Source organism: Pectinophora gossypiella, chromosome 16, assembly GCF_024362695.1.
Source record: "Pectinophora gossypiella chromosome 16, ilPecGoss1.1, whole genome shotgun sequence".
Lineage (NCBI taxonomy): Eukaryota > Metazoa > Arthropoda > Insecta > Lepidoptera > Gelechiidae > Pectinophora > Pectinophora gossypiella.
In genome coordinates this window covers 6779787-6792136 of record NC_065419.1, presented here as the reverse complement: position 1 = coordinate 6792136, position 12350 = coordinate 6779787, and the positions used below count along the sequence as shown (strand labels likewise).

Sequence of the window (12350 nt, the reverse complement as noted above, 5' to 3'; positions counted from 1 at the left end):
TGCGATGAATTATAGAGATCATCTCATTAGTGACCCCATCACTTAGATGTCACTTAATATACTTATGGTTTAAAATACGTAAGTACCACTTTTATATAAAGATTAGGGTACGTCATTCAAGGAAGTTAAGAATTTCTTAAGTTGTTCTTGTTTATATTATGCGTGGTAAGTATATTTTATTTAAAAATCATACGACATTACGTAGCTATACAAAAACATTTCGGAAGTAGGCATAATTAATTAATCGTATACACTATTTTCCTCACTTAACTCCAAAAATCCCGCAAATTACGAGTTACTTAAAAAATTACTTCGAATTTAAAATAATAATGTTGCGGAAATTAATTTTGATGATGATGACTTCAATTTCGGACACAATGTTTATATTCATCTTAACATTTCACTCATTTCTGACAAATGTGATTACAGTCAAAATCAACAGCGTAACCTCAGTAAGGACATTAAGCTAAATGATCTTCCTCGCGAAATAATACACAATTACGAATTTACGATAAATGTAGTCGGTATAAACCTGCCGAAATCAAAACGTCATTTGCAGTTAAGCGTTTCGAAGGAAGTTCTACCTTCTTGAAACGTGTGAGCATTGAGTTTTGCTGTCGTGGATTGTAGATTTAAGATGGGGACGGTTGGCGTGCTCCCATTTTCAGATTATTCGAAAAGATAGGTGGGACTCTCATGCAAACCACTTCCCGTTGAGATATGAGGATGGTCCAACTCGTATTATTTATCAGGAATCCCACACACGATGCCACTGGTCCGCGGGCAGTCAAGCGCTGTTTTATGATAGGCATTTTCTTTAATTTTACGACAGTCGATTGACGCTTGAAGACCAATGTTTTCATTGCTGTTATTTGAGGCTTCTTTCTCCACGAATTAGGGTTTAAAGCCCAAATTAGGGAAAATATAAGTGGCATAAAATATTTGATCATTTTGAATTCAATTAAAAGTTTGACTTGTATTAAACTTTTTATTTAAACATTTTGATGTTTAACATTATATTATTTATTCAGTAGACATTTGGCTCGTAAATAATGATTGTTTGTTCTTCTTCTAGCGTGTGGTTTGTGAGGTCAATGACCGAGCTCATCAATCCTGATGTCACGGTTATTATTGTTTGTTACACGGAACGCAGTTGTATTGTTTTACAACACACAGTGAAGTAGCGTGGTGGAGTATGTTCCAGACCCCCTCCGGTTGATTGAGGGGAGGCCTGTGCCCAGCAGTGGCACAGGTCTCCCTATATATAGGCTGTTTATGTTATGATTTGACCTAATAGAAGATGCAAGCAAAACACTTAAACATCCTGGTCTAATATAAAAATGCCGTAACAGAAAACTTATTAGATAGACTACTTACGAGATACATGCGCGATAAAAACTTCTAAGCACGTCATCAATTCCTTTTTAATCCCTTCTAAGTCACACCCATAAAGGAGTGTTCAAATCTGGAAGCTAGAGTTCCAAAAATGGCCCTAAACGGGACCACCCGTGACCTCGGAAGCGGAACCACCCACACCACATCACGAGCTGACTATCACAGCTTCATCTTAATTATGAGCGTGTTGATCATCATCTTAAATTTTCTACCTTAAAAGGTCTATAAAGAGTCGCTAAGTGTACGCAATTTATTCCAGATTGTGCGCGCTCGCCGGAGTTATGTCACGACTTGGGCGCTGCTCACCCAGTTTAGAACGAGCCGTGAAGTTCTGTATTACTTCCGTTTGGTTTTATAGCGATGTGATGGATCAAACGGGAGACTAGTTTGAAAGATTGAGAATTTGATCAGTATCGCGAGTTGAAAAAAAGCAGGATAATTATCAAGAAGTGTTTACTATCCTTGAAATTACTTAGTGTTTTTCCCTTCATTGATGAACACATTATTATGTATATGTAGGCAATGAAATAGGCTCTTTATTCGTATGTACTTTGATAATTAATAGCCCTTGGCGTGAACTCACTTTGACTCCTTACGAACCACGAGAAAATAATCCTTTCAGCACTTACATACCAGCTTAACAAAACCCTGTCGCAAGTCAAAAATTCATGGACTACTAACAAAAACGAATGAAGATCCTAGTTGTTTTCCAATAAGGTTCATTTGTCAGGGGTCGAGGTGATTTGGTCTAGCATAGAAGGCACGCGGACACTTCTGTTTACTAAGCCAGGATTAGCCGCACGTGCCATGGATTTCGTAATCTTGCCTGTGCTTTTGTCTGGATAGAGGTGTGGTTACGTTTTTTGCTCCACTTTAATGTTTAAGTAAATATCTCAATTGTAATGGCAATTTTGTGCTTTGGTTTCACTCGACTTTTAGAGCGGCCCGTTATTTTGTCGTTTAAGCGCTTTGTAAGCGTCGCAGAATCAGAGTTCTACGTACTTAGTGCTTTACAGAGATATTGTTATTTATGGATGATAGTGTTTTTACTTCAAAAACCGTATATCTAATTTTAATTTTACTACTAGCATTACACTTTTCGCCATTTGGGCAGAAAAACCCGTTCCGGTTCTAAAACTGTATATCCCCTCCAAATAATTATATCTATCTATCTATCTATTTATATCAGCCTAAATTCATATCCAATTTGGGACGTAGGCCTCTTCCACATAATTCCAAATAATTCTACACTATAATTATTCATTCGCGCCAACCTTAGTACGATATATCAATATTTATTTTATCTATTCCAATTTGATTTATTACATGTGAATTAGTTGAAATTCACGGTAAATACTTGAAACTTGTAAATATGATTAGTCTACTTATAAGTCAAAACTCTACTTTTTACAAATGATGTACCCAAGCATTCCTCGCATCTTCAAAACATCCTGATAAGTACATCAACACCACATAATCCTTCGATAGCAAGGAAAAGATTCCATAGAAAATACCTGTGTACAACCCAACTCGTAAGGATAGCCAAAATGACAAGCGCGGTCTATAAGCAGCCGGCCTGGTATGGGCACATCACGCGCCGCGCTGCTCCCTACAGCCACGCTTCGTACTTGATCCTTTACATTGTAATGGGTTAGTTGACTTCAAACCGAATTCCAAATTCCAAATTTACTTCATTTCAGAAACAAAAGAAAATAGTTACAAAAGAGACTTAACTAAAGGTACTGCACAATTAAACACTTTAATTCACTTCACACTTATTTAATATACTCACAAGAACATCAATTAGAAACAAACAAATTCTTATAAGAAAACAAAATAAACAAGTCAATACCGCGTTCTAATTATGAACAGCGACATCTAGTGGTGAATCGGTGGAACTAAAATCCTTAGCAAATAAATCAAAACAAACATACCGCCACCCAAGGACTACTAAAGTCCTTAACAAAGAAAGGTGAAATAGAATAGAAGTGTAAAATAACAAATGCATTACATATCGTCAGACAGAGGCAGAGGACATAGTTTAGCAATAGGTCTTTTGAAAATATTGTCTTTAAATTGTAAGGTAACAACTCGAGTTATGCCATCTGTCCCTGGATGCTTCTGAACAACTCGTCCCAAAAGCCATTTTCCAGGAGGTAGTCGATCGTCCTTGACCAAAACAACGGTACCAACATCAATGTCAGGTTGAAGGTTGTTCCACTTGTAACGATGCTGCAAAGTCGTAAGATATTCACGTTGCCATCGCTGCCACAGACATTGAACCATGCGTTGTATCATATGCCAACGATTTAGCGGGCTAAGTTTGACATCAATCAAAGACGGTCCAGGAACACCTATCAAAGGTTCCCCTATAAGAAAATGTCCAGGAGTTAAGGGTGGATCATCCAAAGAAGAATTTACTAAGGTAAGTGGTCGGGAATTGACACAAGCTTCCACTTGAGTCAAAAGAGTAGATAACTCTTCATAGGTGAGATAAGTTTGTCCAATAACGCGCTTCAAATGACCTTTGATGCTCTTTACTCCAGACTCCCAAAGGCCACCAAAGTGCGGAGCACTGGGGGGAATGAAATTCCAATTGGTGAAATCGTTAGCCAAGAGTTCAGCAATCTCAGCAACAACTTGAGACTTCGAATCCCTAAAGGCAAGATCCAACTCGCGTGACGCGCCCACAAAGTTCGTACCGTGATCACTCCAAATATCTTGGCAGTGACCTCGGCGAGCGGTAAATCGCCTAAAAGCTGCTACAAATGCAGCAGAAGTTAAGTCCGTGACCAGCTCCAAATGAATGGCCTTTGTGACGGTACAAATGAATAAACAAATATACGCTTTACAAGTCTTTTTACATCGACCTGAATAAAGTTTCAGAGTAAAAGGCCCAGCAAAGTCTACACCACTTGTGAGAAAGGGACGACTAGGTTTGACTCGGTGTTTTGGCAAATTTCCCATAAACGGAACAACTGGTGTAGCTCTTTGCTTGAAACAAGGAATACATTTTTTAGTCACAGATTTGATCAGACTTTTAGCTCTCACTATCCAGTATTTTTGCCGAACATAGTTAAGTGTAAGTTGGGGTCCTCCATGGAGAGTTTTCAAATGTGCTTCTAACACTATTAATTTGGAAAGGGCACAGTCGTGACTCAGAATGATAGGATGTTTCGTATCATTTGAAATCTCTGCATTTACAAGTCGACCACCAACACGAAGAACTTTATGGTCATCTACGAGTACGTACGGGTTAAGAGCAGAAACCTTACTGGTTTTTAATACACGTTTGTCTTGTGACAACATAGTAATTTCACTTTCAAAAGTGATTGATTGTGACATGCGAACACAAACCGTTAAGGCATTATTTATTTCGGCGCAAGTTAAATAGTTAGGCTTGTCTAAGCTTTTGTGAAGTCTTTTAGTCTTACAATTCTTTAAAAATCTCAAACAATATGCAGTCACACGAATCAGTTTTGATAAGCTGGAATATCTCTTCAGGTAACACCTCGTTTCGTCATCATTCATAAAATTTACATTTGTGTTGATCTTGTGTTTGGCTTCTAAATTAGTATCAGAGACTTCGGTTCGTGGATATACAATATCTTTGGGTTCGTGCAAAAAGGTTGGGCCAGTCCACCATAGTTGTGATTTCCCTAAATCAGTTGGATAAACTCCTCGGGAGGCGAGATCAGCAGGGTTGTCCGCCGAACTAACATGATGCCACTGATTACTGTTTGTGAGTGTTAGAACCTCCGAAGTACGATTGGCTACAAAAGTAGTCCATGTGTTAGGGGGTTTTCGCAACCAGGCCAAAACTATGGTCGAATCTGTCCAAGCATATACATTGTGATCATCAATTTTCAAAATCATTTTTAAATGATGAAGCATTTTAGCCAATAGAACTGCACCGCAGAGTTCGAGACGTGGAACGGACACTTGCTTCACTGGCGCTACTTTTGACTTAGCCAAGACTAAATGTACATTGACATCAACATCATTGTCCCAAACTCTGAGGTACACTACAGCAGCATAAGCAACACAAGAAGCATCACTGAACCCATGCAGCTCCACCTTCATTGTGGTATCAGAAACTCCAAGCCATCGTGGAAACTGAATGGTTTCAGCATGCAGGAAATTTTGTAAGTGAGTATTCCATTCAATTTCTAAATCCTCAGTCAACCTTTCATCCCACTCTAAGCCAGCCAACCACAATTTTTGCATAAAAATTTTAAGTATTATTATCGTAGGTGTCAGCCAACCCAGAGGGTCAAAGGTTTTAGCAATTGCAGATAATACATTTCGTTTGGTCAAACAATTGTTAGTGCAAGTCAAATTAATGTTCAATTCAAAATTGTCTGTTTGTGAGTTCCATGTGATACCTAACGTTTTCACTGTATCCTTCACTTTGATATTCACTGCACTTTGAGACTCTTTATCATCATCGGGTATTTGACACAACACTGATTCACTATTGGATGCCCACTTGTGAAAGGGAAAACCGCCGCGAGCTAACACTTCCGTTAGCCCTTTTTGCAGGGACACAGCCTTCTCTTCAGTAGATGCTCCAGTCATCAGATCATCCATGTACACATCAGTCTTCAAAATTTCCGCTTCAACTGGATATTCGTCCTTTTCGTCTTCAGCAAGTTGATGAAGTGTACGTATGGCTAAGTACGGAGCGCATGACGTACCATAAGTAACGGTAAGTAGTTGGTATTCTTCGATTGGCTGTGTAGGAGATTCTCGCCATAAGATTCTCTGAAAGTCGACATCATCTTTTGCAATTAGGATCTGCCGGTACATTTTCTGAATATCAGCGACCAGACAGAATTGGTGTTGCCTCCATCTTGTGACTAAATCTCTAATATCTTGCTGAAGTGGAGGTCCAACTAGAAGTTCGTCATTTAATGAGTTTCCTTTTTCAGGTGCAGCACTTCCATCGAAGACAACTCTTAACTTCGTGCTTAGACTCGTCGGTCTAAGGACAGCATGGTGAGGTAAGTAGTAAGGTAAGTTTATTGTATCACTTTCATTTACAGGTGCTTTAATCATGTGATTTGCTGACTCGTATTGCTTCATAAATTGTATATATTCTTCCTTAAATTGGGAATTGCGTATAAAACGTTTTTCCATTTGTTGTAGACGACTGACTGCAATAGATTTGGAGCAACCAAGATTAATAGGAGGAACATCTTTGAAAGGTAAGTGAAGCACGTAACGGCCGTCCACGCGAGAGTGGGTTTTCTTAAAATGCTCTTCACATTGTATCTCCAAGTCTGTCAGAGGTTTTTTGTGGGGTAGATTCTCTTCAATCTCCCAGAACTGTCTCAGTAAATGATCTGCGTCAACTTTAGTGTGAGTGACAACCATATTGTGTTCTTGCGCAGCTTCAGTTTGTGTAACTCTGCCCGATATCAACCAACCAAGGCGAGAGTTGAGAGCAATGAGAGACTCGTGTTTGTGTAATCCTTCCAGAATTATGTTAGCATGCACGTCGGCACCCAACAGAACATCAATAGACCCTGGCTTGTGAAAGTTAGGATCAGCAAGATCCAGCTGCATAGTTGAAGGCCAGGTGTCTTGTGGAAATTCACGGGAAGGCAATAAAGAGGTGAGCTTCTTAAGTACATAAGCATCTACTTCCAATTGTGTATCACCATCTTTTGTAGAGTGGATTATTAATTTCACCATAGCTTTTGTGGTAACCACTGATGAATTTGAAACACCAGAGATTTTGCCATTAACAGGAGTGCGTTCAAGATTCAACAATTGTGAGGCAGCTTCAGTGATAAATGAACCCTGCGACCCTTGATCCACCAGAGCTCTGAGTATGTAAGTATCACCATTTCTTGATTCAACAGCAATTTCAGCAGTCGCTAAAATGACCTGACCATCCATGGTTTCAGCTTTATTTACACTGAGGTTGCAAGCAGAGGTTGACGGTGTGCTTTCTTGTTCTCGTTGTTCAGGTTCAGGATTATCAGAAGAGCTTGTCTTGTTAGGGTTGGTAAAATGCAGCAAAGTGTGATGCCGTCGACCACATTTTTTGCACGTCGTGCTTTGTCTGCATTGATTCACAGAATGACCCTTTACAAGGCAGTTAAAACAAATCCTGTTCTTCTTCACAAAATCTTGACGCTCATTGACGGTAAGTGAAGCAAAATCTTGACAGTGGCAAACATAATGATTCTTTGAGCAATAAGTGCAAGCAGTATCAAGTTCAGTAGCGAAGCTTTTGACCGTAGTAACTTTTTGTGAGAGGTGTGCTGGTTTAGTGAAGTCTTTTCGTTGTGGTTCTTTAGTTTGTGTTATATTAATCATCTCCATAGCTCTAAATCGTTTCTCAAGATAAGAAGTTAATTCGTCAAACTCCGGGATGTCTGTAGACTGTTCCAATGACTGTTCCCACAGCCTGTGAGATTCTATGTCTAACTTTGAGACAACAATGTGTACCACAATTGCATCCCAAGAGGATGTATCAATTTTCAGATTTTTCAGAGAATCGAGGCACTGGCTTGTTGTATCTAATAAATCTTTAATACCCTTTGGAGATTCCGAAGTCAGTTTCTTCTGGTTCAATAAACGATTCAGTATATTGTTAACGATTACTCTTTTGTTATTATACCTATCCCCCAATTTTTTCCAAGCATCATCGTAATTGGCTTCAGTAAGTGAATAGTTTCTGAGTAACAATTCCGCTTCTCCTGACAAGCTGGCCTTTAAGTAATGATGTTTTTCAATTTTTGATAATGTACTATCGTTGTGTATAAGAGAAACATATAAGTCTCTAAAACTCATCCACTGGTTGTAATCTCCCGAAAAGGTAGGTATAGGTATCGGTGGAAGCCTCGGTTTAGATTGTGAAAATCCAGAAACTTGATTTGTATTCGTAATTGAAGCTGGAGCTGGCGCTTGAACTTCCTGCTTTTGGTACTCATACATGTGATCTTTTATCCAACTTTTAAGCTCCAAATAGGCATCCTCAGTAGTTTGATAATTTTCTTCCAAATTAATGTCATATGTTTCCAGCTCTTTCGTCGTAAGATTTGCCGTAACAAAATCATAACTTGATGTGTAGGCCATCCAATATTCGTTCGCTGTCTCCAGACGTGTCTCTAAATAACCCTTGGTAATCTTGGCTTTCGCACATTTCTTACTATTTATCATCAACTTTCCAATTTTGCCAGACTGATCAGCCAGTTTAGCCATATGTGTTTTCACGTCTTCTGTCATGGTGTACAGTGTTTATTACCACATAAATAAGTGAAATACACAAGTTCAGTTTGTATCGTAATTGTACCACGTATACGCCTTGCATTAAACGTAATTGTTGACAAAGTAAATTCTTGAAGTCAATTTTTGTTTTTGAAAAATTACAAGTCCAAAAACACTGCCAGAAACTAAGTTAAAATGTTCACTAGTTGAAGTTAACACAAATTTACTAAGTCCAAGAAACGAATATTTTTCTAAGGTTTTATCACTTTTCACTAAATTTTTCTAAGTCTTTTTTGAGCACTCCAGAGACTATGTCCTAATATTGAAATTTTTCTAAGTTTTTACCACAGTCACTTTACACTTGCACTTTTACTTACAAATCCGGGAACGAAGGACCACTATGCACAATTAAACACTTTAATTCACTTCACACTTATTTAATATACTCACAAGAACATCAATTAGAAACAAACAAATTCTTATAAGAAAACAAAATAAACAAGTCAATACCGCGTTCTAATTATGAACAGCGACATCTAGTGGTGAATCGGTGGAACTAAAATCCTTAGCAAATAAATCAAAACAAACAGGTACATCATATAAAAAAGTGACGTCATAGAAAAACATGACAAAATGTCGGACTTATTATTACGTTTTTCTTGATTAAAATTCATAAATAAGTTAAAAAGCAAAAAGGTTTTCGTTAGTTTTAGATGGGTCTTTATTTGATAATCAGAATTTTATAATTTATCTTGAACCTAGTCGACCCAATTGCCATTACATTTTAATTCCTTGATTTCGGATGTCTGTAACTAGTTCTTTCCATATATCGTCATTGCCAATTTAAAAGCTCTTATGTGTCGCCCTCACCAAATTTCTTTTTTGTCAGTATCGAATAGTATTTTGCTCCTAGAACATTCAGTACAAACTCTTATGTGTACGTAAATATAAATTATCTTTTAATATTTTTAACACACAGTCATACAAAAAAAATTCAGGCGGAAGACTTTCAATTTCTGTAAAATTGACCCGATTGCACATAATAGATTTTAAATTGGCAACGACGATATTCAATATTAAAGTATCAAAATCACTTCGTCCATACCGCCATCGGGAGCGGGTGTGATTGCGAGCCCATACAGATAAGGTAAATAGCTCATACAATTGTTAGAATGGGAGCCTCCGAGCCTCTTTTGTTAAGGAAGTGATACCTAATGGGACCGAGTCGCCAGTGGCTATACTAACATGGTGTCAATTGCTATGCAGCAGCTATGGACCAAAATGGCCCTAATGCCCACTCAGTACACCTCTACGGTCTAATTTGAATTTCGAATTGACTAAACTGTTATTTTCTTGAAACGACTTGTTACTGAGCACTGGCTGGTTACTACTTTCCTTTTTTGAAATTGTATTTTTTTTAAATAATGTATTTTTTTTATTCCCTTCTGTGTGGAGAGAGGGAGCGAATAAAAACAGATCATTCAGCTCCTTATCTTCACAAGCATGTCATAAATACAAGATTGTGTCTTTTCTAACGTGTAGATCATTATATGGGCGATAGGCTGATCATCCGTCACCAACCACCATGAGTTAAAAGCGTCAAATTGGCCATTTCATCTGAAAAACAATATCGCTATTTAACTTAGCGCAAATAAGGGTAAGGATAAATATGTGTACTTTGAGCTAACTTTAAAAATTGACTTTATTTTCGGAGTATATCGAACATTAAGTAGTTTATTAGTATGACACGTTTGGCATCTTATACATATACTTATCTCTTATTTGCCATAAATTAGTAGTTTATCACTATTTACGTTTTTAATCACTTTAAAAGTAGGCAGATACACCCTGTCAATAAAAGATAGGCAGTAAAAGTGGTCTTATCATAAATTGTAGCTCTGTCTAATTTTATGGGAATTTCCCTTATAACGACTAAGCAGGCGTAATCGTTTTCTCACATTCAGCTCACTAGGGATCATTGACTATTTCAAATATTTATAATCCTTTCAGACGACGCCCTGAGGGATCGCACCCAACGGAGCACGGTCAGGCCTGTCTTACATTGGAGAGAGAGAGAGAGAGAGAGAGAGTCGGCCGGGACCGGGGTCGGGGGCCGGGAGAGTCTTCAGCGCTCCCCATTTGTTCGGCCAAGATGTTAATACAATCTGACGCAAATAATGAAAGAAGTGGAAAGACGTTGTTGCGTTAGTCCTAAAACACAGGGTATCGTAGTTTAGGCTCTACAAATATTAGCATGTATTTTTGTAGAGGAAATAAAGATTTTGCTCACTTGCTTACTTGCAAAAGGTAATTAATATGTTTAAAGTCTAGAACAGTCTCTACTAAGAAATAAAATCATAACGTTTATCTGTACAAGTTAATAGCGCACTTCGTTAGTGGTCTCTACCCGAGTAGCTAACTACTGTAATTAAATTTGCATAGAAATCCCCCTAAATGAAGCCCCTAGCTATCAAAACCAAGGCAAATCATAGAGTGTACCTAACAGTCACGAATGCGAATTATTTTATAGAAGAAAATGTATTTCTTTTGCCGGTGAAGTGGAAGACTGCGGTCGTGACAAGTCACCACCCTTCAAGCAATACCATGCTGCCAATAAAGAACTATCCAGGCTACGTACTTCAAAAACAACATGGGTGGCGCTGTACAGATTCTCCTCCGTTTAACCTTCCAATTTCATGGATAACAGAGACACTCATCTTTTATCTTTGTTTTTGGGTATAAAGATGACCCAGATGAAAATAAAGAGAAGCCTATATAGGTAGCAACATAGTTCTACACTTAATGTGATCCAAGTATCAAGCAACAATATTTTTTATATATGATATGCTACCCGAGTAATGAAAAAATAGGTAATTACCTCGTTAAAGCTGTACAACGCCATCTATATTGCTTTTGGTGAACGTAGCCTGGAAAGTCCCTTACTGGCATAAATTATACTCCGTGACGGAGTGAAGAAGACATGAGAATGGTAATTATCAATGATGACACTTAGGGTGGTATTAATAAACGAATCGAGGCGAAGAGACTGCCCTCAAGATCATGCCCCCTGACGTGACTCATGTAACGACTACGTACTTGCACCAGTAAGTAATAACGTGCCTTCCGAAGCACGGATCATCTTACTTTTGGACATTCTTGTCATCAGTCTGTAATGTCCTATCCAAACTAAGGGTGGTATTAATAAATGAATCTCAGCTGAGACTGCCCTCAAGATCATGCTCAAGTCTATGTTTTTATATGAGAACTGTCACATTGACATGATCTTGCGGGCAGTCACGAAGCTGAGATTAGTTTATTAATCCAACCCTTACACAATAATCTACTCAAAAGGCTTAGTAATTGCATTACGGTTACGGATATAGAAAATGGGCCTAATTCCAGTAGAGATACCTAATTTTATTTTAAGTTGTACCTGGCATTTTTTACCCGCCGAAAAGGAATGCGACGGATGACTTACAGCTATTAATTTTAAAGTGAATGAATGAATAACCCGGGTGAATAATATAGACATCTCACTAACAAGCAACCCGTTTCGTGTGTGCTGTCATCTTAATTATGTCGGGATACTGGCGAATGTAAAATTTTGATAGGTTTGTTTCAATTTCTGCCTAAAATTGAGGTGTGTTCCATAAATTTTATGCCTGTCGATTACCCGTCTCTTTCCTTTTACACACAGTCGTTCAAACATTACATTTCTATTATTTACTTTCAGA

At 38.1% G+C, this 12350-nt stretch overlaps 1 protein-coding gene across 1 annotated transcript; it reads right to left on the bottom strand.

Moving 5' to 3' along the window:
* Positions 1-3402: 3402 nt before the first annotated feature.
* On the bottom strand, positions 3403-8634 carry LOC126373716 (uncharacterized). The gene has a single exon (XM_050019951.1). The coding sequence runs from the start codon at positions 8632-8634 to the stop codon at positions 3403-3405; it is 5232 nt and encodes a 1743-aa protein (XP_049875908.1).
* Positions 8635-12350: the final 3716 nt, after the last annotated feature.

What these genes read in the sequence shown, in the direction of transcription:
- LOC126373716 (XM_050019951.1), bottom strand. Translation starts at nt 8,634, where the DNA reads ATGACAGAAGACGTGAAAACACATATGGCTAAACTGGCTGATCAGTCT.